Here is a 26624-nt window from a genome sequence, read left to right as displayed (position 1 = left end):
TAAACAACTAATTTTCTGTGTCTCTGTTTTCAGACAGAAACAGAATAGAGAGAAAAGTCAGCCTCAAGATCAGGGTCTGGAGAAAAAAAAAAGGCAGGCAAAAAGAAGAGGCCAGAGGGAAGGGAGGGAAGGAACTGTTTAATCAGTGCTCCCTTTTGTTCACCTCTCCAAAGTCAAATTGGGGCAAAATTCACAATAAATGGGCAAACTTTGCTTCTGCTCTCCAAGGCAGTTTTCCTAAAGCATCAAAACTTGGGTTCCTGCCCTACTCAGCAATCGAAGAGATTCTATTGAAAAGAGATTCTTGTTAGGAAGGGATCAAACTATTACTTTTCTATTAATCAAAAACCAGACAGGTTGTAGTAGAAATGGAAATAAGGAATTAAATCGCAACACAGGATCTGATCCCTATAAAGTTCTCAGGTAAGGTGCCAGGCTCTTAAGTTTTATAATCAAAAAAAACAAAAACGAACTTTATAGAGATGTGCAGAAACAAAGATTAGGAGGAGAAACCTTTTGTACACCAAAATACCCAAAAAGAAAAGTAGCAGGTCTCAGATCTTGGTGAAATATCAAATGCAAACGAGCAGCCTGCCTGGAGAAAATCAAACCTTTCTAAGTAGAAGGCTCAGCAAGGAAAATGGATTTTAGTAGTATTTAAGAAACGCTGCCACCACAACAGTATACTTCTGTAATTGAGGAAGACAAACTAGCACAGGACTTGATTAGAAAGTAGAAACCTCCAGGGGCACCTGGTTGGTTCAGTCGGAATAGCACGCAGCTTTTAATCTCTTGATCTTGGGGTCATGAGTTTGAGTCCCACACTGGGTGTAGAGATTATAAACACACACACACACACACAGAGGCCTCCAGTCCACTGCTCATGCTCCCAACGGGATCTAGGCAACAATGCTTAACACCTCTAACATCCTGTCATGCTCGGAATCCTTCCACTTTCTTCTAGCTCTGAGGAGTACCCAACCCATTTCCTTTCCTGAACTGCATAACCAACAGGGTCCTACATATTGGCCTTGGCTGAAACTAGACAGTATCTCATTAGGTCACTCTTGAAAACAGAGTCCTTCTAGACTCCAGTCCATAACAGACTACCAATCATCAGTCCTTATATTTATATTCTCTATACCTAAAACTCAGTGTTCCCCCTATTGTACCCCAATGGGTCATGCCAACCTGCTGAAGCAAAGGTGCAGGGTGAAATTTGGCCTCTTCATGAAGGATAAAAAGGATGCCTGTGAGTATGAGAGAAGGGAATAAATAGGCTTAAAGGAATAGACTCAAATCCTTTTCCTTCTTCACTTTTCTAAAGGATAAAGGCATTATGGCTAATTCCCTGTAGTATTTGTCCCTGAAGCTCCCCTTATCTGGTCTAGTCTGGCTCTAAAAACTCAAAGAAGCACCTAATAAAACACACTGTTTTCTTTTCTATTTGTTTTTTATTAACAAGCAAAATAATAATTAAAAAACAACAACACAAGTACAACAACCTTAAAGTTGGAACAGCAATGAGTCAAACTGCTGCTGAAGTTCCTGGATGTACCCGGGGTACATGCTATCTCATTGCAAGGCAGGGCCTAGGCACATGACTGTGCATTTATGTATATATATGACCAAGAAAAGTCAGAGAGATGGAAACCACTGGAGAACAGAAAGCATTAAGAGCTTTTCATCAGGCAATCCCAAAGCGCTCTGCCCTTTTCCTCTTCTTTGCCTGTGAAAAAGAAGCAAGAAGAAAAAAATTAGATTGCAAGACAACAGTGGCATGGGTTCCTGGAGGCTTTAATCCAAACTCACATGAACTATCACAAGGTCCAAGAAGGAGGGAAGACCCAGGCTTAAGCTTGGCAGTCAGAGATTTCATTCTTGAATCTCTCTAGTTATCCAGTTAGACCTGGGGAGGTTTGGTGGGAACGAAGGGGAGAAGACTGTGGGGAGTAGGGGTGGGGGAAGAGGAGGAAGAGAACAGTAGTAGATTCCTGAAGGAGAGAAGGCAACTCAGCCTTATAGCAAGTTAATCTGGAAACAATGGACTCTTAACAGATTGGGGAATCTTCCAGTCAGCGGGGAGATGGGAGATCTCAGAGGTCAAAGGGTTGGCGAATGCTATCTTTTCATAGGTGAAGGGGATGCCCTTCTAGGCAGTAAGGCCCAAGCAGGAGCTATTCCTTGGGCCTCCAAATCCAGAGAGGTATACAAATCTTCAGTGCCAAAAAAATAAATGGGAAGGAGGGGAGTCCTCAACATGGATCTCTTCAAGGGAGTCAGCACTGGAGAGAAGCACAAACTGAGAAGTGGGGGAGGAGAGAAAGAACTTTTTGTTCCCGGGAGTGACTGAAAACAGCAGTGAGTCCCTCAGGCTGATTCAAACCACTGCCCCCAGCAAAGAGGGAACTTTTTTTTTCTCTAAGAGAGGGAGGTAGGGGGAGGGGCAGAGAGAAAAAGAATCTTAAGCAGGTTCCACACACAGCACAGAGCCTGAAGCAGGGCTTGATCTCACAACTGAGATCATGACCTGAGCCAAAATCAGGAGTTGGATGCTTAGCTGACTGAACCACCCAGGTGCCCAGGGACTTTTTTTTCCCCCCATTCCATTCACACAGGTTTAATTTAGAGTAAAAAGAAAAGTGTGTATAAGCCCAGCTCACTCTACCTGGATTACTGACACAATTCTTTGGAATCAAATAAATTAGTCATCTGTTTCATGTAAACACCATCAACATCTAAAGTTACTACTCCCTTATATGCACTGACTCTCCCAACAAAAGCTACTATTCGTTGCCAACCAACAAAATCATCTGCATTATCCTGGAGAAGCCAAATGTACTACCTTAGTAAATATGGATGGTTCAACAGTTTCTTTGGCAAAGGGGGAGTAATTTTACTAGAATTGAAACAAGCCTTTAAGTTTACTTCTAGCTCATCCTGGCAAGTCAATAAGTAAGCTGATACAACAGGTAATGCTTTATTCTGAATTACTAGCTCAAAGAATACGAAGTCTTTCAAGTTTCTTCCTAATGGAGATCTAAACTGATCAAGGTTTTATTTACAAGGGTTTATTTATAAGACTCACTCTGGTTATCTATTCATAAAAATACTTTATAAGATTCTGAGTGTGTGAGGTAATAGATTTTCAAAGTTCATCTCCAGGGCTGCCTGGCTGGCTCAGTTGGTACAGCATGCAACTCCTGAAATCAGGATCTTGAGTTCAAGCCCCATGCTGGGCATGGAGACTACTTTAAAACAAAACAAACAAAAGCCACCTCCAGAGATATATTTAAAGGAAGAAAGAATACAGCAAATTCTTCACCACCCAAGAAACTTTCAGAATTCTAAACATATTCACTATTTCTTTTTCTTTTTCTTTTTTTTTTAAGATTTTATTTATTTATTTGACAGAGATCACAAGTAGGCAGAGAGGCAGGCAGAGAGAGACGAAGGGAAGCAGGCTCCCTGCTGAGCAGAGAGCCCAATGTGGGGCTCGATCCCAAGACCCTGAGATCATGACCTGAGCCGAAGGCAGAGGCTTTAACCCACTGAGCCACCCAGGCGCCCCTATTTCAACTCTTCTTTATGTACACCTTTGGTGACATCATAAATACTCACTGCCCCCGGCTCCAAGTAATCTCTATGCCAAACATGGGGCTAGAACTCTCAACCCCAAGATCAAGAGTCACATTCTCTACCGAACGAGCCAGCAGCCCCTATTATAGATATACTCTTAAATCATCAAATCAGTATTGGAATCAATACTCTCTGTCAAACCTCTGAGTAGTCTTGCCAATGCTCAGGGTCTCAGTTAATGCGAGTTACTCCAGAGGAAGCTGGGATATAGACAAACACAAATCTTTAAAAACAACAACAACAAAACAAAAAACACAAAACAAACAACAAAAACAAAATAAAAAAAGCCACTCTTTCATTTAAGAAACGAGTTATAGATAAAGTGATAAGAATAAGAAATCTCTTTTGAGTCCACTGAGGTATTCCAGAGGGGAGTTAGGCACAACTATACTTGTGTCTGAGTTGGACAAGCCTTCATTAAATGATCAAAGAAATACGCCTAGCAGATAATCAGAGACATTGCTACTTACCAAATGTAATAGACAGGCTTTGTGTCTAGCATTTTACATAGTATCATCCCTTTTTACAAAGAATAATTTCATGCTTAAAATACCACTTTGAGGGACGCCTGGGTGGCTCAGTTGGTTAAGCGGCTGCCTTCGGCTCAGGTCATGATCCCAGCGTCCTGGGATGAGTCCCACATCGGGCTCCTTGCTCATCAGGGAGCCTGCTTCTCCCTCTGCCTGCCATTCTGTCTGCCTGTGTTTGCTCTCTCTCCCTCTCTCTCTCTGTGACAAATAAATAAATAAAATCTTTAAAAAAAAATTATAAAAAAAAAAAAAATACCACTTTGAGGTAGGTATTATCTCACATCCCAGATGATGAAACAGGCTCAGAGAACTGCCATAACTTGTAAGTAATACGAAGTGGCAGAGTCACTTTTCAAACTCAAGCTTTTGTGATTCCAAATTTTGTGCTCATTTCCAGGCTAAATGGCTCTAACACCAAATTAAGTATACTGATGGAATTCAGTGTGGCTACTTTACCCAGAGAACAGATATAAAGCAAAGAACAAAAAGATCTTATTATCTGGGCACTTAAGAAGCAGGCCAGGAAAATAATGTTTCTTCACCCTCACTTCCTTTCAAGAAAGGGCTCTATGAAGCACTCTAGGTATATTTTACCTCTGTATCCTCTGTGGTTCCTGTTCCGGCTGAACTTGTAACAATCCCAAATCGCTCCTTCCTCTTTTTCAGCTTCTCATCATCTTCAGACTATTCAGGGACAAAGAAAAGAATTGAAACAAGCTAGCCTCCACTCGTGAGATGAAATTATAACTTAATGGTTACAATATACCAGCCAACCTTGTACCAAAAACTAAGGATCACCACACAAAAAAATAGACAGGAAACTGATTAAGGAAGCATATAGTATGCTGGCCCTAAGAATGACTAAAAACTTAATTTTAAGTAGGGCTTCAGTATTCATAAGAGACACGGAGTCAAGAAAACATAAGAACTACCCACAACAAATACAACAAATTTCAGCAGAAATTCTAATAGTTCAGAGTTATGGAACACTGAGGCTTAAATGGGTAACACGTGAAGACAAAATGTTGGTAGAAGGCACCCAAACTACTTTTGAACACTGCTTACAAATTCCATTTACTTGCCAATAGATGGAAGACAAAGAGGCCAGAGTGGTATTTCTGAAGAATGTACAAAGAAAGCCAAACATTATGAAGGCCCAGCAAAGTCACAGAAGGCTCTCAACAGTTTGAAACTGGGGGGACAGAGAGAGAGAGAGAGAGAGAGAGAAAATTCTCAAGCAGATTCCCCACTGAGTAGGGAACCCAATGCAGGACTCGATCCCAGGACCCTGAGATCGTGACCTGAGTCAAAAATCAAGAGTTGGGGGCTCAGTCAGTTAAGTGTCTGCCTTCACCTCAGGTCATGATCAGGGAGTACCAGGACAGAGCCCAAGTCAGGCTCCCTGCTCAGAGGAGTCTGCTTCTCCCCCCGTTCCTCTCTCTCTCTCTCTCTCTTGCTCACTCTTTCAATCTGTAACTGACTGTGAACAATCAATTGAGATAACTCACTACCTTCGGACCAGCCTCTTGCTCACTCTTTCAAATAAATAAAATCTTAAAGAAAAAAATCGGGGTGCCTGGGTGGCTCAGTGGTTGGGCGTCTGCCTTTGGATCAGGTCATGACCCCAGGGTTCTGGAATTGAGCCCTGCATCAGGCTCCCTGCTTGGCAGGAAGTCTACTTCTCCCTTTCCCACTTCCCCTGCTTGAGTTCTCTCTCTTGCTGTCTCATTCTGTCAAATAAATAAATAAAATCTTAAAAAAAAAAAAAATCGAGAGTTGGACACTTCATCGACTGCGCCACCAAGGCACCCCCCCCAAAAGTATTCTTGTTTTTCATAATCAGAAATTAAAATAATGATGATAATATTACAGTCACTAACATCTGAGTTGTCTGCTTTGTGCCAGGTACTGTATGAAGTTTTTTACATGAAATATCTCATTTACTTATTTAAGTTTATTCATTTGTTTATCTTTTTATTAATCTCTACACCCAATGTGGGGCTTGAACTCATGACCCCAAGATCAAGAGTCACACGCTTTTCCAACTGAGCCAACCAGATACTCCTCATTTACTTCTTCTAATAATCTCAAACATAGTAGGCACTATGACATATATAGTAGGTACTATGACTAAACTCATTTCACAGATAAGAAAACAGAAACTTGGAGAAATTAAGTAACCTGCTCAAAGTCTCACAAATAGTAACTGGCAGAGAGCCAGGAATGGGACCCAGGACATTTTACTCAAGAATCCACTTTCTTAGCTCTACCATCTCCTCAGGTATCTCACACAACCCTCTCCTTGGAAGAATAAAAGCAGAATGGAAGAAGTGCTTAATTCCCAAAGGAAGAGGATCGCAAGGATCCTTAGCCAAAGGTAGCTGTAAAACTAGTTCAACAACTTCTGTATCACTCAAATAACCTGGGTCAATGCTAGGATCCCACCCTCTTTCTGTATACCTCCACTTTGTAACTATCTGGGATCTAGGGAAAAGACTCCAGTTTGTAATCTTACACTAAAGATTTCCTCTAATGAATTTGTTTCTAATTTTGCCAACTGGCTACTCCATCTGTTGAACTGTAATAACAAAATTAGGAAGGTTTCCAATGAACACAGCCCTCATATAGTAACTAGGAAAAGTTTTCTTTAATTTGTCTACCACCGTTAAGATAAAGTGAGTTAAGAGATAAAAATGGAACACTCAAAATGAGAATCTCTAGAGCATATTCTAGGTGAAATATCTCCAATTCACTAAGTCTCCAGGCCAAGCACAGTGTTAGGGAGTAATAAAAGGAGCATCCCATATCCTTCTTGAGGAAAGGCTGAACTAGACCTTTATATTGCTGAACTACTACTACATACTTATTTTCATTCAATTCAGAGGTAGGGTTATTTCAGCCAGTTCAAATCAGAGAGATGGAGATGGTACTTTCAAAACCCAGCTGGTTTTGTGTGTGTGTGTGTGTGTGTGTGTGTGTGTTTCAGCACAAACCCTGGGGCCACTCCCTACACAAATCTCATCACAAAGCTTATGTCTATTTAGAATGTGTGGGACAGCCTTTTCTCTGGTTCTTTATTTTGCTACAACCTGAAACAGGGATTTAGACTTCCAAATTAAATTTTCTGTGCTTCTTTTTCAGCTCAAAGGTGAGGAAAGATAGAGGGAGGGAAGGTGAGAGGGTACACGTCTCTAGCCACTAAGGCTAAGATCGGAGAGTTCTCCATGAGCTTCCCTTTTTAATCAGACCTTTGGTGTCTCTCCTGGACATCCAGGCAGAGCATCTGCTGCAAATCTACCAGGGTCTCTAGGGAAAAGAAACAAAACAAAACAAAACAAAACAATACAGATCCTCCCACCCCCCTACAAACAGCCTGCCCACCCCTCATCCGCAGAGACCAGTGAGGGTTTTATTTATTTTGTGCATGCCTGCCCTTCCCTCCCCACCCAGAGTCCCTCAGCTTCCCTCCTAAAGCTTCTTTCCCCCTTGCCCTGCAGGGAAAGTGCACAACAGGCCCAGTAAATCAACACAGTTCTAATGATCTCTCTCACTTGACCCTTCTAGCGTGACGGTGTCGCATGGAAACAAACGTACAATAAACTTCACTCCATCTTTAGCTCCTTGCTGACAGGTTTTGATTCATGGGATGGTGAGACCCATCTGAGGGAAATTACCTCGATCAAAACGCATCTCTCTCTGCATTCATCAGGCCAATGCTCCCTCAGGCCATGCTCAAGTGCACAAATGGGGTTGTGCATCTGCAGGCAGCACTGACCCCTCTAGCTCAGTGTCATGCATTTGCAAACCTTTCCCTTCTTCATTCCTCCTCCACTTCCCTCCCACGATCCCTTAACCACCAGCAAATCTTTTTTTCTTCCCATGTATGCTCCTGTGTGGGAAGAACAGTGCTGGAATCTGAAGTGCCCTTATTTCCTATCAAGTGGAAACTCTTCAAAACATACACCTGCATTCAAAACCAGAGGAGGAACCCGTCCTCACTGACTAAACACAGGTCTTGGATGTTCAGATCGATCCATATACTTCACTTGCCCGTCCTCTCACTCAAGATTTAAATAGCAACCCAACTGACATCAGTAATTTCAGCATACATAATCCTATCTCCCAATAGCTGCCTTGTTTTTCTTTTTAGAAGATCATTGGTAAAAATGAGAAAGAGAGTTGTCCAGAAGAGGAGAGTATCCATATTCAAAGCACAGGATGGAAAGCAGAACGTATATTTAATAAAGCCAAGTACCCACCATGAATCCTATCACTGTATTTCCCATCCTGGAATAAGATCATTCTAAACTGAGCTCTTCAGACGTCTTCAACTTTCAAATTCACTTTTCTCCTTGTTTCCCTTTCATATTTGGAAAATCCTCAAGCAACATAAAGAAAACAGTGCTCGATGCAGGAAAAGACTGAGATGTTCAAGGCTGCCCCAAGACACAAATCACATGTGTGAAACTGCAGCTCAGAATAAAGGGGTTCTCACAAAGCTCCTCAATAAATGGCAGCGAGGATTCCTACTGCAACCTTCCTCTGGTCTTTGAAACAGAGTGTGAAACCACCAACAAAATTCTGAAGCTAAGCTTCTACATTACAAGCAAAGGCATCAAGGAGCATCTAGGTGCGCAGTCAGTTAAGTGTCCGCCTTCCGCTCAGGTCATGATCTCTGGATCCTGGGATTGAGCCCTGCATGGGGCTCCCTGCTCAGTGGGGAGTCTGCTCGGTCCCCTTCCCTCTCCATCTTCCCCCTTGTTTGTGCTGTCTCCCTCTGTCTCAACTGAATAAAATATTAAAAAAAAAAAAAAAAAGAAAGAAAGAAAAGAATGGATGTGGTGTGCTTATCTATGAAGGAATATTACTCAACCATCAAAAGGAATGAAATCTTGCCATTTGCAACACAGATGGAATTAGAGGATATAACATTACATGAAGTAAGTTAGAGAAAGACAAATACCATATGGTTTTACTCATGTGGAATTTAAGAAACAAAAGAGATGAACATAGGGGAAGGGAAGGAAAAATAAAACAAGATGAAAATTGAGAGGGACAAGGGACACAAATCCGAAGAAATGCTGAATTCTAGCAAACAAACTGAGGGTTGCTGGAGGGAAGGTTGGGTGTGGAAAGGGATAACTGGGTAATGGGCATTAACGAGGGTACTTGTAATAAAAGCACTGGTGTTATATTCAACTGATGAATCACTAAATTCTACCCCTGAAACAAAAAACAAACAAACAAACAAACAAACAAAAAAGTCATCAAAAGTAGGTAAGAATCTTGGGGTGCCTGGCTGACTCAGTGGGAAGAGCATGCAACTCCTGATCTCAGGGTTGTGAAATCTGAGCCCTATGTTTCGTGTAGCAATTACTTGAATGAATAAATAAATAAAAAGTTTAAAAAAAAAAGTAGGTAAGAATCAGACTCATTACCAATACAAGGAAATTCCCATAAGTGGCAAGGCAAATTAAGTATTTGGACTGATGAGCAGATTTAGGGGTAAAGTGTGGCAGAATAAGAAACCAGCCAAAACCATAATCATCTCTACCAGTGGTACTATTAAACCATCTTGTGCTTATGAAACCGTAAAAAAAAAATCTATGCTGCTAGGCTTTACTGATTTCATCAAACTAATAATGACAAAAAAAAAAAAATATCTAGGTAATATTCAAGGGAACAGAGCAAGGATCCAAACTCTAACTCTGCAGATCCAATTTAAGGTACTCTAAAGGCCCCTGAAGAATTGCTTTCAATGAGTTATAGACATCTGCTCCCATCAACATTTTATTTATTTTTTTTAAAAAAGATTTTATTTATTTATTTGACAGACAGATATCACAAGTAGATGGAGAGGCAGGCAGAGAGAGAGGAGGAAGCAGGCTCCCCGCTGAGCAGAGAGCCCGATGCAGGGCTCGATCTCAGGACCCTGAGACCATGACCTGAGCTGAAGGCAGAGGCTTTAACCCACTGAGCCACCCAGGCGCCCTCCCATCAACATTTTAAATTAAACCATTAATCCATTCAAAATTAATCCATTCATCCACTAGTCTTTCAAATATCCACTGAGTGTCTTCCTTAGGTTAGGCAACTATTCTGGCATGGGGAATAAGAGATGAGTAAGACAAAGATCCTTAACCTCATGGGACTTACAAATTTAAGACTGAGTAAAAGTAAAGATGCATGCCATTGTTCATTACTTTTTTTTTAAGTTTTTTTTTGTTTTTTTAAAGAGATTTTATTTATTTGAGAGAGAATGAAAGTGAGAGAGATCACAGAGGGAGCAGGAGAAACAGACACCCGGCTGAGTGGAGAGCCTGATGGGGGGCTTGATCCCGGAACTGCGGAATCACGACCTGAGTGGAAGGCAGATGCTCAACCAACTGAGCCACCCAGGAGCCCCTGTTCATTACATTACTGCATTATGAGGACCCACAGGGATATCTTCTTTCTGGTCACCACATGTAATTATGGTTTTGCTGAGCAAATTTTAAGTTTTCATCTTCCCAACTCTGTGAATCACTATAAACACTTTAACTGCTCTCCTCTTTCTTCTGACAGCTATAAAATTTGGAGCCAAATGTGTGGCCTGCTTCTGGCAAGCAGTTTTGAAAATATTTTCTATTAGCCAGATGTATTAAGGTGAGAGAGAAGTACTGAGGTGAGATCCAAAGACAAGGATCCAACACCTAGATCCCAAGGCAGAAACTTAGAAGATGAAGTACAGTTAGTTTACAGGGTTGCTGCTGGTCCCCTAAGAACTAACTCCTCTCTAAATATAATGGGATTAATTAAAAAATACTTCAGTACCCCCAAGAAAGAAAAAGAGAGGGGAAGGAAGTACCAAGTTATCATTTGAAATTTTATTTTTTTAAAAAAGATTTTATTTATTTGACAGAGAAAAAGACAGCAAGAGAGGGAACACAAGCAGGAGGAGTAGAAGAGGGAGAAGCAGGCTTCCTGCCGAGCAGGGAGCCTGACAGAGAGATCAATCCTAGGACCCGAGACCATTACCAGAGCCAAAGGCAGACATTTAATGATTAAACCACCCAGGAGCCCCTAGAAATTTTAAATTAAGGACTCTTGTCAATGGTTTCCAAGGCATATACGCTGTAGCCAGGAATTAAGTCCCAAATGGAAGATCAGCTACAACAACTGGCAGCCTGAACATCACAGTTACTTTCTAAACTGACTGTTTTGTTCTATGGCAGAGTTCCAAGGATTAGATCTCTACCTAAGATGGGAGTAGACTGTGGCTTTGTTATCCTCCAAACCCAACTTGCTTCTTCAAGATAAAAATTCAAGAGAATATTTTTCAAAACTTACTGGTCTTATCCTGTAAAAGAACAATAAAGAATAAAATAAATAAACAATAAAGAACACCACTCCAAACTTAGTGTGCCAGGGTTATTTGCTCTGCCAAGAGGACCCTACTTTGATTTACTTAGCACTCCATGGGCTATGTACTGAAAACATACACCTTTTTCAATTTTATTACCAGTGCCACTCTGGATCATAAAAAGAAACTAGGAGGGGGTGCCTGGCTGGCTCAGTCAGTAGAGTGTACAAGTCTTGTTATCAGGGTTGTTAGTTCAAGACCCATGAGGGTTGTAGACATTAATTAAAAAAATAAAATCTTATAGGCACTTGGGTGGCTCAGTCAGTTAAGCGTTCAACTCTTGATTTTGGCTCAGGTCATGATCTCAGGGTCCTGGGATCCAGCCCTGCCTTAGGCTCTTGGCTTGAGATTCTCTCTCCTCTTCTTCCTCTGCCTATCCCCCAATAAATAAATCAAATCTTTAAAAAAAAAAAAATCAGGGGTGCCTGGGTGGCAGAGTTGGTTAAGCATCTGATTGACTCTTGGTTCTGGCTCAGGTCACAATCTCAGGGTCGTAAGATCCAGCCCCATGTTTGCTCTGTGCTCACAGTGGAGTCTGCTTGAGATTCTCTCCCTCTCCCCTCCCGTTTGTGCTCTCTCTCTAAAATGCAAAAATAAATCTTTAAAAAAATAAAACCTTAAAAAAAAAAAAAGGAGGGGGACACCTGGGTGGCTCAGTGGGTTGGGCCCCTGCCTTCAGCTCAGGTCATGATCCCAGAGTCCTGGAATCAGGAGAGCCCGCATGGGGCTCTCTGCTCATCGGGGAGTCTGCTTCCCCTCCACCCATCTGTGCCTGCCTCTCTGCCTACTTATGATCTCTCTGTCAAATAAGTAAATAAAATCTTTTAAAAAAAAGGAAACTTGGAAAAACAAAGCAGTGGCCCAAATGTAACTTAGGCTTATTTAAGGAACTATAATTCCCAAAACCCAAAGCTGAAGTACTTACTGAATTTAAATATGAGATATCCTCACTATTCTCAGAGGAGACCAAAAGAATTAACCAAGCCAGACATTCTTCCTGGTCAGTCCAACAGCTCACTCACTCATCATCCCTCCTTACACATGTGTAAGAAAAAGAAATTACTATCTAAAAAATTCAGTCAGAGGTATCCTTATAAGCAGAAAAGAGCACTTCAGGGAAGCTCAACTCAGGTACTGCTATGAGTTGGAGCTGGGTGTTCTCCTATAACTGGTGTTTTGGTTTTTAAAATATTTTATTTATTTATTTGGGAGAAAGAAAGAGAATGAGAAGGCACAAGCTGGGGGAGGACCAGAGGGAGAAGCAGCAGACGCCCTGCTGAGCAGGGAGCCTGATGCAGGACTTCAGTCCGGGACTCCCAGGATCATGACCTGACCCAAAGGCAGAAACTTAACCGAATGAGCCACCCAGGAGTCCCTATAACTGTTTTTTTTTTTTTTTTTGGTCTGTTTGCTTCAAGTAGCCTCCAGGCCCAATGTGGAGCCCAACGGAAGGCTTGAACCAACTGAGCCATCCAGGCGCCCCCTCATATGGCTGTTTTAATGACAGCTACTCTTCACATTCAACACTCTTCAGTGTAAGAGTCTGCTGTATATTTCCATCAAGACCTAAACTCTGCCACTTTATGTACCCCACTTTAACAGTTATTTTCTCAGAAGTCTTTCTCCTGGAATGATGGGAAAGAGACTGATAGTGAGCTAAGATGGTCACATTTTGCAAAAATAACAAGTTAACTGTCCCTTTTATTTTTTTTTTTAAGATTTATTTATTTCATAGAGAGAGAAATTGAGAGAGGGAACACAAGCAGGAAGGTGGGAGAGGGAGAAGCAGGCTTCCTGCTGAGTAGGGAGCCTGATGTGGGGCTCAATCCCAGGACCCTGGGATCATGACCTGAGCCGAAGACAGACACTTAACGACTGAGTCACCCAGGCACCCCTTTATATTTTTTTAAGATTTTATTTATTTATTTGACAGAGAGGGAACACAAACAGGGTGACTGGGAGAGGGAGAAGCAGACTTCCCGTTAAGCAAGAAGCCCAATATGGGGCTCGATCCCAGGACCCTGGGATCACGACCTGAATCAAAGTGTAGATGTCTAACGAATGAGCCACCCAAGTGCCTCTAACTGTTTCCTTTTATAAATGAATTAACGATATGAAGATGTTAATAGTACTCAGGCCAGTCTGATTTTCCAAGGAAATGTAAAACAGTGAGGCAAAATGAGGAGGATGGCGCTTTATGGTCACTTTTCTGACTCACTGCTACATGACTGATGGCAGGATGAAAAGCAGAGGCTGGGAGTTTTCAGGCGATGGTAGATTAATAATGATATGGCCTTGACTCCCTGAGGTAAAGTTATGAAACACTCCAGGGTAAGTGGGCTTCCAATTTTATACTCTCAGGGTGAATGACAGCAACTGATGGTTTTTCTCTCAGAAACACTGCAATGCTTAAACACACAGCTGTCACCTCCCTGCCCCAGTTTCTGAAATTCATCTGATCAAGTTTATTCCTGAGCCTTTATGTCAGCCAGACCAAGGAACATGAGGTGGTCCTAAAAACTAATGCACAGAGCCTTAACTAAGCAAGACAAAAGCAAAAGGTTGGACTAGTAAAAGGTATGCCATTTTAGCACATAGATAGTAAAGAGACACTCTAACACTCCTACACACGTAACAAAAAAATGTATCTCCCAATAAAACCATCTTACCTACTCTCAAAAATTTTAACTGTGAGATCAGAATCAACTTTTTAGGGCCATCAGGGTGCCAGGAACTTTAAAGCTACATGAGATTTAGAGACAGCCAGGAACTGTATCTCCTTTATCTTTACAGGATTTAAAGCCCCAAAACACAATCAGTTCAGAACCAAACACTGTTCTCAGTCACTAGCTCCCATCACTTTTTCTCTTTCTCCAAAACAAGCTCCTTCCCCCACCCCCATTCCTCTCCAACCCCAGAGGAGGTCGTCTCGGTCTTGCTCTAGCTGATTGTAGGACAAAGCAAAGCAGGTGGAGGAAATGAAGGCTTTACACTTGAGACCCCCGGAAACCAAGTTTCTATTAAAAGTCCCCACCTCCCTCCCTTAAAAGCCAGGAAGCTGCTGCTTTTAAGGATAAGCGATGCAGAGCTACCAAAAATGTCAAGAAGTCAGTAGAGGGAAGCTAAAAACTTTGAAGGGAGGTATATGCTATCTTAACCAAATATACAGAGAATGAAGGAGGACAGTTACCTAAGCATTCAGAAATTACAGTGAGCACTAGGAAAGCAGGTTCTTTTCACCTGTAAAATATATCTATATCTACCTGTTTTTTAATGTAAGCTCTATGCCCAATATGGGGCTCGAACTCAAGACCCAAGTCTCATGGTCTACCAACTGAGCCAGCCAGGAGACCCACCTGTAATATTTTAAAATGAAGATTTCTGGTTTCACCCAAACTAATAAATCTGAATCTCAAAAGGAAAAGCTCAGGGAGATGTATTTTAAAAAGGGTCCCCTGGTGACCCTTATGTGCTGCTATAGTTGGGAACAACTGCAAATGGCTTTGAGAAAGCACAACCCAAAAAATCAATCAATCAATCAATCTCACCAAGTCCAAGCAAAGTTGCTACTCCACTCCAGTTTTCCCCCCAAAGCACTAGGGGCCTTCCAAAAAAAGTTTATGCTCCCTACAAATAGGGTATCTCAGCCACAGGGATGAGAAGGGGAAAAGAAAACTATGAAGAAATCACAACTGGCCTATGAAGCACACCTGTATTGCTTGCCTTCATAGAGTTCAAGTAGAGGAACAGAGAGACTCTTTGACAAGGGAGTTCAATATAGGAAAAACATGCCAAAACAAGATCAGGGAAAACTTCAGGTATGGGGAGTGGGGGGAACACAGGCAACTAGGTTCAAGCACACAAAGGTGGTTTGTTTGTTTGTTTGTTTTTCCCACTGCAGAACTGATACAGAGTACAAGGGGGAATATCAACAAGGTAGAGATCAGAAAGAAGAACAGATGGGATTTGTCTTAGGGCTTGTGTTTTGCTCATTCACTTTGACACAGCACTAAAGAGGCCTCTCTGATCTTACAGCTCTCGTCACTTCTAGTTGTACTTCCTCAACTACCTCATACCTAAGCATGAATATGGTAGTGAAAATTCTATAACTGCCTCCTCTACTCTATACCTCAATGAACTCCTCACCCATGTTTTTTTAAAATCCAGACACCAAGCATTTCAAACACAGTATCTTTCTCAGTAACACATCTTCACTGCTAGGGATTTAAGGATTCAGTGTCTGATATGAATTTCAAGTGTAGAATATCTTGAAAATACATTTCCATTTCTGTCCTAAGAGTCTGCTCTCGGTATGAGAAGGTAAAATTTGGTTAAAATACTATTTAAAAAATGTGAGAAAAGAGTAACAAAGGAAAGGGGAGAGGTGAAAGGAGTTAACATTTTCTAGATCTTAACAAGACACCTCAGATTTTATTAAAAACATGGGCTTTCACAGTGCCTGGCTGGCTCAGTCAGCAGAGCATATGACGACCTCAGGGTTGTAAGTCCAAGCCCCAAGTTGGGGGCAGAGATTACTTAAAAAAATAAAAAAACTTAACAGAACAAAACAAAACAGGGCCTTTGCTAGTTTGCAAACATTACAAGAAAATGTCCCCCTATAAAATATCTCCCAATCTGATGCCCTGCCTCATCCCCATTCCTATCTCTAAAATACTACTGGATTTTATCTGATATCCTATGGCTATCAGACATGAAAAGCAACTTTGCTATTAATAATGAATATGTAAGAAAATGAACTGCCATGTAATTTTTAAATTTTACTTGAAAAAACTTTACTTGAATTGAACCTACTTATATATATATATTTTTTTTTTAAGATTTTATTTATTTATCTGAGGAAGAGAGAGAGAGAGCGAGTGTGCACAGGGAGCCCAATGCGGAGCTCAATCCTGTCCTGGGATCACGATCTGAGCCAAAGGCAGAACACTCAACTGACTGAACCACCAGGCACCACATGAACCTATAATTTTCAAAAATAAAAGGTCACTTCTTCTTATCAATGTCAGCCCAAAGAACCCTATTAGCTAAATGTTAGCCTCTCAAGTATTAAAATACATCCTAAACATCCTTATACTGCTACAGCTCTCCCATCACAAAGAACCTTTGAATACCAAAACTTCTTACCTGTCCCGCCCAAAAACTAGCAATACACACACCAAAAAAACCACACACACAAAAATAAAAACAAACAAACAAAAAAACCACTCCATTCTCTTTTCTCTCATACAGATTCTGAAGAATGGACAGACTTGGATTCAGAAAGTGGGCTCACATTTCACCATAGGCAGGGAGAGTATCTGAGAGCAATCAGACAGAGATACTAGATATTGCTATAATTAGAAAAGCCAGGCCAGTTATTGGGTCATCCCCAAATTAGACACAGGTACTGGTAACCCCCAGATTAGACATACAACTAGATATACAGATATATTTACAAATAAATTTTAAAAATTATTTATCTTATGTACCATGAGTGGAACTTTTTTTTTTTTTTTTTAAATTTTAAAAACTGACATTCAGAATGATCCCATCTCAAGAACTTGGCTGGCAAAAGCAACTAAATGTATTTAAAAGTGAAACAGACTCATTCCCCTCCTTTTCCAGGCTATATTTACTCTTGGGGAGAAGATAAGATTACAGGGGGACCACAAAAAGGCATAAAACTTGTTTTTTATCAAAATCATCAGTTCTGACATGTTAGAAGAAGGAATGCAAAGACCTAAGTGGGGGTGGGATTTTGAACAGGAAAAGACAGAAAAGAGTGCATTTTTCTCTTACTACAAGCTTTTTTACCTCTTCTAGTTCTTTGGATTCAAACTCGATGTATAAAATCATGTAAAAAAAAAATAAAATTAAAAGGTCCAAGATCCTTAGTGTTTTCAACCATACACCCTAGGGAAGTATAACCCTCTACCAGAAACTTCTCAAAGGCCCAGCTTACAATAAACAGGGCAAAACAGCATAAATCCTGATAAGGCATCAAAATTTTCATCTTGCTTATACAAATCTTTAAAGCTTTTCCTCTTAAGGTGTTCAATTTATATTCCTAACATTTTTTATCCATTTTTTTCCTCATACAGAGCTAGTAAAAACTGTGTTTAAGGGTTAGAACATAGAGTGGGAGGGTAGAAGAAGAAATTAAGCAAAGAAAAACCTGACTCTTACTTCTCAAGTTAAAATTAGAATACATTTTCAAGAGCCCTAGGCAGGACAGAGAAAAATTCCATTCTGCCTCTTTGCTCTTCCAAATTCCTATAGCCAAGTGGCTCAACAGCAGTTGAATGGCACACATAATGACATCATTGATTGGAACTATAATAGAAGGGAGTGAGAAGAGCGGGTGGTGGGGGGGAGTGGGAAGGGAGGGAGGTGAAGATGTATTTGTGTTACAGACAAAAGACAAGTTCTGTTCCTCAGCAGGGACAAATGAAGAACCAGATGAGGGGATAAACTGAGGTCAGAGAGTTTTCCCTATTGTTTCCTCTTTAAACAGCTCCTTCACCACTCCCTCAAGGTTTGTTCCAATGGGCGGGTGGAGAAACAGCAGTTTTTATCTTAGAGGAGAGAAGGCAGAAAAAGACCAAATATTAATTTTCAAATCATTATTAACTAGAAGAAGATTTAAAGGACTGGTTAAATTTTAGTTGAGCCCCAAAATGCTGCAAGAAATGCTGAAACCTACATGGGTTTGGATCTTAGCTCTTCCTGAAATTCATCTTGACAGTCTCAACTGCTATCTCTATCTACTATACACACACACACACACACACACACACACACACACACACACACACCCCCTCTCTCTCTCTCTCTCCCATTCTTACTGCCTTTTCTTATTGGTTAATATAAGTTAAGAGAAGTAATTTTTCAAATGGAAGAAGCATTTTTAGAAAAAACAACAATCTAGGAAGGATGAGGGGCGGGGATATTCCCCCCCAAACTCTTGCTCAATGAAATGTCTAAGAAGATCTACATGAAAGTTTTTCCCATCTACAACCCTACTATGTGCATTTCTCTTGGTCTCATGGGGCTTAAGAAAGGGGAATAGAGACTTAAGTGGTGTGCTTGGCCTAGGTACTGCTACTTCAGTGTATTTTGGATGGAAAAGAACCCAAAACCACTTAGCAGACTACTTCTCCAACTTATCTTGGGATCTAAATCTTCTACCACTACCCCTGTAAAAAAAATTCTGCCAAACTCCTCACCATGGTTTATGGTTCTTCAGGGTCTTATGGTACCATGTTGGCAATGTCCTATGCATGGCTGTCCCACAGTTCTTCCTTTGGAAAAGGTTTATACACACATACCTAAACTCTTAACAATTATAAACCCTCTGAGAAAGCTTGTGACCAACTTCTAAATCCATAGAATGAACATTCTTCTTTCCACATCCCTCTATACCAAAACCCACTGCTGAAAGAGAAGAACAAACATTTCATTTATTTCAGATGGTGGAAGGGATTTAGATAAAATCAAATATGCATTCCAGAAGAGTGAATGGAGACCAGCTCACAATCAGTTAGCCACAGCGAAATCTGTATGCTAGGAGACACTGGTGCTCTCCTGTGCTTGGAAGTGACTCTGTCACAGCTTCTTCTTTGATATCTCAACAGATTGCAGTGACAAGATCCTCAAATTCAAGGAAAGCCCAATATCTCTCTCATTCTGAAGTGGTTCATCCCCAAGCAATGGTGAGCAAAAATCTATAATTATATGAAAGGTTCCTGAAACTAATCATTGCAGCCACCTAACAATCTTCTAGCTAACAGCCTCAACAACAAAATAATGACCAATGAAGAGATACTTAACTTTTTAACCTTTTTATAGGTTTATAGGTCTATATAACACAGACCACAATCATTAGGGAAGAAAACTGATAAAATCACAACACAGGAAAAGCAGCTTTTATTGTTTATAGGCCTTATGATAACTCACTAGGATAGTTACCTTAACATGAGATACAAATAGGGAAACACAATAATATTGCAGCAGAGAAGTGGGGAAGATGTACTAACATCAATAGGGATAAAAGATGCCTACATTTTCTACTACTAATCAAGAACCAAGAAGCAGTAACACATGCCCCTCACATTCTCGGGGCGGGGGGAAAAGAGTATAAACCACATTTCCGTTTTCTACTTAGTGCCTGGGCTTGGGTTTTGTTTTGTTTGTAATACTTACTTAGCTGGATGTCCTATAACTTCCTGAAGTATCAAGTTTCACTTTCCCAAATATGCCAATTTGGCGGGGGGAGGAGGGGATGAAGAAAACAAAACAATCCAAATTAGCTATTATCAGTTTACATCCTAACTCTAAACCCAGATTTAGTTTTTATAAAACTAATGTCCTATGACCATCATCTACTAACTGAGCTGGCTTCCCATCTATTCCCTCCATCCATCTCTCACTCCTTTTAAAGATGAGTTTATGTTTCAAGCCAAGCCCTGTCCTTCACCAATAGGACTAACCCAAACACTACTTCTCTTGGGAGGCACAGAAAAACTGACAGAGAGAAAGAAAAACAAAAACAAAACAAAACAATAAAAACAACCAGTCAAGCACAAGACTGAAAACCTAACTGGTGATCAATCAGAATCAACCAGGCAGAGATTATTTATCTGGGTTTTGTTTTGTTTGAGGGGGTGGGATGTTTCTCAGCCCATAGTCACCATGAGGCTTATATGAGAAAAGGCATGCCATTCTATCCTCAAATAGTCCAAAGAGTTGGAGGGGACAATTTACAGCCTCTTGTGTAAAAAATGTCTATAAATGCCAGTGCCATTCTTTGCCCTGTCACTTCCCATTATCCTAAACCAACAGGATTCTATTCACTGAGACTTGAGTTGGAAACATGAACGGACAGGCCTTTCTTGAGCAGGGGGAAAGGAGGAAGATGACTGAGATGGGGGGGGTGGGTGCGCAGATAATTCTTTAAGTTTCTGTGTGCCGCCTAACATGTATAGTATACTAGTGGAGCTGAACGTTGAAATATATGAGCAGTCATACAAAAGTCAGCCTAGGAAGAAGAGCAGTGATTTGGTAACCTCAAATTTGCAAAATGCTCAAAACATAAATTCAAAATATAAAGAAAAGATGACCAGACTATGACACCAAAAAAAAAAAAAAAAAAAAAAAACAGTCATAAACACTATTGCTCCATGGCTCACTTCCTCTCACACACTTTCTCTTTATCATACACACTGGTCTGCAGAGGAAATCTACCAAAGAGAAATCACAAGAAATCTGGGCCTTAAGCTGGATCAAACAAAATCATGCAACAGACACGACAGAAGGTGCTACTTCTTGTTGCCCTTTTCGGGATACTAGGATGAAAAGAAATCTCTACCCTACCTGCTAATCTCCACCATTTGCATCTTATCTAACTGAAAGAGATCTGTGCCTAGAGAATTGTAAAACTTAAAGACGGTGACCGAATTATATAGGAGGAGTCTATACTGGAACCCAGGACGAGGTGGGCACATTATACTAACCTAGTTGTTCCATAAATACAAACTTAATCATATCATTAACCTTGACCAACCAAATACTAGGTAGCAAATCATCTCTGGTGATAGAGAACAGTTAAACACTAGATTTTGAACCAAAGAACTTTCACTGAGAATGTAGCCAGCTGCAATTTCAGGATATGGATCTAGAATAACTAATTTTTGGGGAAAAAGTTACTTTAAAAAAAGAACACTGGGGCGCCTAGGTGGCTCAGTGGGTTAAAGCCTCTGCCTTTGGCTCAGGTCATGATCCCAGCGTCCTGGGATCGAGCCCCGCATCAGGCTCTCTGCTCATCAGGGAGCCTGCTTCCTCCTCTCTCTGCCTGCTTCTCTGCCTACTTGTGATCTCTGTCAAATAAATAAAATCTTTTAAAAAAAAATAATAAATAAAATGAAAAAAAAAATTAAAAAAGAACACTTCCTTATCTTTTACTACTCCCTTTCCTCCAATTTCTCTCCTTCCACATTCACTCTGAAATTGCTTATATTCTACAGGCACTAAAAAATTCTGGTCTACAGAAACAGTTGTCCAAATATGTGGTCTGATCAAGGATTTCTATGCTACTTCAAGCGTGAAAACTGTATGAGAGATACAAGCTAGGCTTGAATTGCCCAATATACATGCAGCTATTAAGTTTAATTAAAAAATTCAGTTCACACTAGCTACATTTCAAGTAATCAATAACAACATGTGGCTAACGACTACTGTATTAGATAACACAGACTTCTTCAATGGAACAATATTCTATAAGATATTTCCAACATCACATAAAATTCTACTGGACAGTGGCAGACAGCAAAACATTAGCATTTCTGGGACATTTTAATGGTTTATGGGGCAAAGTAGAACAAACTGTTGAAATCAGGACGATTCTGAAAATCAGGATTTATGATGAGTACACATGGAGTCTATACTCAGAGTATCTCAAAGTTTCAAGTCTCCAAGCAAAGTGGTCCCTGGAAGAAATCATACTACACCAGTACAGTGTTACTCAAAATGTGATCTGCCTCCTCATGCTGATCCCCAAAGTGTTTTACAGTCTGCAGTAACTCCAGAAATTTCAAGTGCTTGGAAACTTCCAGAGTAATTTAGCACCGCTGTGGCACTTTTATTGTATTTTACAAAAGTACCACTCTGCAGTGAATTAGGAAAAAAAAAAAAAAAAAAGCTCTCTGCCCAATGTGTGGCTTGCACTCACTCATGACCCTGAGATCAAGTCTCATGCTCTTCCAACTGAACCAGCCAGGAACCCTAATAAATTAAAAATTCAAAAAACTAATCTTGGGACGACTGGGTTAAGCGTCAGTTGGTTAAGCATCTGCCTTCAGCTCAGGTCATGATCCCAGGGTCCTGGAATTGAGTCCTGCCACGGGGCACTTTGCTCAGCAGGGAGCCTGCTTCTCCCTCTGCCTGCCGCTCCCCCTGCTTGTGCTCACTCTCTATTTCTCTCTCTCTCTCTCTCTCTCTGACAAATAAACAAAATGTTAAAATTAAAAGAACAAACTTGTCTTCTGCTACAGAATTTGAGAAGCACTACTCCAGAACATATGTATGGCAATGAATGCCGTCTGAAAACACAGCTCATATAGTCAGAATTTTACCAATTACTGATTAGAACCCTTCAGGTATTTATTTTCCTTAAGTTTATTAATTTTGTTTAGTAATCTTCACACCTAGCATGTGGCTGGAACTTACAACCCCAAGATCAGGAGTCACACACTCCACCACCTGAGCCAGCCAGGCACCCTAACCCTTCAAGACTTAAAATGGGAATGAAATCTTACCAATGATCAGCTAAAACACTGAAGTTAATTGACTCAATTAAATCGACTCAATTAAACACAGAAGTTAACTGACCTCATAAAGTTAGGTGGCCAACATAACTGAACTAAGAAGAAAGTGAACATTTATTAAGGGTCAAAGTGTTAAAATGTTATATAATTTCATATACACAATTACTTACTCTTCACAAACACAGTGTTAGGTATTACTCCCAGTTTTACAAATGAGGACCAAAGAAGTTTAGTAATGTGCTCAAAGTCACAAAGCTAATAAATGTATCTCTTCATGCTTCACTTAGCTTCCTATGGACTAAAAATGAAAGGAAGTCAAATATGGAGAAAGATTCTAAGGAAGTGCAGTGAAAAGGCACTAAATATCCCTGTAATGAAATACTATGAAAGTAAGTCAGGTGGGCAGTATAAAGTGAGGGGCAAATCTGTCTTAGTGAAGTGTCCATATGAGCTACATAGTTGGAGATATGATGCTCAATTTTGTTAATTTTGATGGAGCACATACAGTTCTCTACAGAAAGTTACTGCTGAGATTCTCAGATACATAGTCTTCATATACCAAAGGAGACAGACGAGAACTGGGGCCACAGATCCAAGCACCCTTTCCCTTGGCAATCCAATCAGACAAAACACAAATGACTTGGTTTATAGTATAGTCTTCCCAATTAAGCTGCATGTGGCTTGGGGCGCCTGGGTGGCTCAGTGGTTTAAGCCTCTGCCTTCGGCTCAGGTCATGATCTCAGGGTCCTGGGATCGAGCCCCACGTCTGGCTCTCTGCTCAGCCGGGAGCCGGCTTCCCCCTCTGTCTGCTTGCTTTCTCCTGTCTGCCTGCTTCTCTGCCTACTTGTGATCTCTCTCTGTGAAATAAATAAATAAAATCTTTAAAAAAAAAAAAAAAGCTGCATGTGGCTTAAGAAACACATACTCTGTCTACTCTGAACTCCTTCAAAAAGTTTGTTTGTTTATTTACTTAAATAACCTTCACAACCAACATGGGGCTCAAACTCACAACCCCAAGATCAGGAGTCATATCTGCTTCCAACGAGCCAGCCAAGTGCCCCAATGACTTTTTTTCTTTTGATAGTTCCTCTGGTTTGAAAGAGTCTTCCCTTAACCCTGCCCCCACTTCCACAACCAAGAAACGTGCTTTCATTCTCACAGAACACAGATTAAGAGACCACCTGCTCAAAGCAAAGGAGAATCCTCAGCATCTTCTCCAAAAGAACGTGCCTGGCAAAACTCCAAACACAACAATGCCCTATAAAATTCATCACTCCATGCAGCACAGTGTCAACAAAGTCACTGGCTTAATAAACTCAATAATGTCAGTTAGCAGAGGGGCAGAAAGAATGAAATAACTTTCTTATTTTTGTTCTAGGGAACTTCGTTTTTAAGTACCTTTGACCCAATGACAGGATTTTCGTCTCCTGTTTCCATTAAGACTATATGAGAGGGGCGCCTGGGTGGCTCAGTCAGCTGAGCAACTGCCTTCAGCTTGGGTCATGATCCCAGGGTCCTGGGACAGAGCCCTACATTGGGCTCCCTAATTGGCAGGGAGTCTGCTTCTCCCTCTTCCTCTGCCCCTCCCCCTGCTCATGCTTGCTCCCTCACCCACTCTCTCTCAAGTAAATAAATAAAATCTTTGGGGGAAAAAAAAAAAGACTATATCAGAAGTTAAAGTAGATGTAGTAAGTTTTTACCATCAATGACTACAACATCTTAACCAAGAGAAATATAGACCATGTTCTAACAGCTTGGGTGGAAGCTATGGAAAAAAATCTGCAAGAAATAAAAACAAAACCTATTTGCTATGTGAAATAATTCCTATAACGTAATTAACAGTGCGCGAGTGGAGGTGACAGTCAAAAGACTTCATGAAATGAAGTGCTGAATATGAATAGCTAGCTATATTCTCAGGACAGTCATCTCCAGGCTATGTAGTCTCCCAGCTGCTCTAAGGTGGCAAAAACAGTACTTTACCTTTCTGGAGATTGAAGAGACATTCAAACCAAATCTTTGAGCTCTTTCCTTTAGTTTATCCAGGTTAACCTATAAAAACACAGGGGGAAAAACCCATATTCTAAAAAATCAAAACAGAAGATACAAAAGGCAGAAATTATAGTCCAAAGCTAAGAGTTCAAATAAGCCTACAATATCAAAGATACCCTATATGGCAAATCAGGACACTAAGCAGCACCCATCCATGCCACTAATTATTAAAAGACCTCTTCTGGAATGCAATAGAACATTCAACTCAGCCTCCTTTGTTCATCAAAGGTGGCAAGGGCCTAAAGAGGGTTTAAGATAAAAGCAGGCCAAACACTGCTTAAAAAAGCAAATATCTGAATAATCACCTCCAAACAAGTCCACTATTCACAGTTCAAAATCATTAAATCCTATACATAGTCTCTTCAGTAGCTCTTAACTCTATACACAGCTCTCCTTTCTTCAGAAGACAAATCTACCACTAGAACCCAACTCAATTTTCTGCTACTCCTACATTTCAGCTTCATTTCCCATACTGCACTATAAACTCAAGAGCAGGATTTCATAAAGTCAGAACTCATAAGCAGCTTCCAGAGATCTGTTTGTGGTAACTAAGAATTAGACATTTTTCAGAGCCATTAGACAAGGCCTAAACTACAGTACCATAAAACAAAGAATTATATGAACTGTCCTCTAGCTAACAAAATCTACTCATTTTTTCAAGAGGAATGACAGGAAGGAGGATGTCTATAGTGACTTGAAATATATAGCAATTTTCCTGACCTCTTAGTACTCAATCCATTTTATTCAGGACATAAAACACTGTATTGAAAACTCATATGATCTCAGAAATTCTTCTGATCTGGGGAGCTATCTCCAACTTTAAAACCAGAGTTAAGATTTGTCCCTCAAGGTATAAAAAAAGATTTCTTACCATAGGCTTGGCATCAGATGACAGACCTAAAGAAGCAAATACAAATTTTACTTAACATTTTTAAAAATCATAAAGGGAGCTAACAGTCTTCAAATCAAATTAGTACAGAAAAAGTATAAAGGACAATTATCCTTTATCTTAAAAGGGGGAAAAAAAGCAAACACTGCATCAGAGATCATGTCTGCATTCACTGCTGATGGGAACACAAAATGTATAGCCACTCTGGAAAGCAATTTGACAGTTTCTCAAAAAGTTAAACAGAGTTTACCATATGACCCAGTAATCCCACTCATAGGTATACACACAAGAGAAATGAAAACATACATCCGCACCAAAACTTGTACATGAATGTTCATAGCAGCATTATCTATAGCAGCCGAAAAGTGAAAACAACCTAAATGTCCATCAGCTAATGAATGGATAGGTAAAATGTGGTATACCCAAACAATGAAATATTATCCAACATTAAAAAGAAATTAAGGGGGCGCCTGGGTGGCTCAGTGGGTTAAAGCCTCTGCCTTCGGCTCAGGTCATGGTCCCAGGCTCCTGGGATCGAGCCCCACATCGGGCTCTCTGCTCGACGGGGAGCCTGCTTCCTCCTCTCTCTCTGCCTAACTCCTCTGCTTACTTGTAATCTCTGTCTGTCAAATAAATAAATAAATATGTTAAAAAAATAAAATAAAATAAAAATAAATTAAGTACTAATGTATCACACAACATGAACAAACCCTGAATATGTTAGTGCTAAGAAGCCAGTACAAAAAACTATGAATTGTACAATTCCATTTATATGAAAGCAAATTAATATGCAT

General features: G+C 40.4%; 1 protein-coding gene across 1 annotated transcript in view; it reads right to left on the bottom strand.

Annotated features, from left to right (window-relative positions):
- Nucleotides 1-1434: 1434 nt before the first annotated feature.
- LOC111160208 (SAP domain containing ribonucleoprotein) overlaps nt 1435-26624 on the bottom strand; it is a 44523-nt gene continuing 19333 nt past the window's right edge. The window contains exons 8-11 of the mRNA XM_022523115.1: nt 25813-25838; nt 24873-24941; nt 4764-4853; nt 1435-1729 (exon numbers count right to left, since the gene is read on the bottom strand). Coding sequence (XP_022378823.1) covers nt 1688-1729; nt 4764-4853; nt 24873-24941; nt 25813-25838 — 227 coding nt within the window. The 3' untranslated portion in view covers nt 1435-1687. The remainder of the gene's footprint in view (nt 1730-4763; nt 4854-24872; nt 24942-25812; nt 25839-26624) is intronic.

This window comes from Enhydra lutris, unplaced genomic scaffold (genome assembly GCF_002288905.1).
Source record: "Enhydra lutris kenyoni isolate GAN:26980312 unplaced genomic scaffold, ASM228890v2 scaffoldscaffold74, whole genome shotgun sequence".
In the NCBI taxonomy this organism is placed as follows: domain Eukaryota; kingdom Metazoa; phylum Chordata; class Mammalia; order Carnivora; family Mustelidae; genus Enhydra; species Enhydra lutris.
The sequence above is the reverse complement of the archived record's forward strand: the minus strand, read 5'-3'. Positions and strand labels throughout refer to the sequence as shown.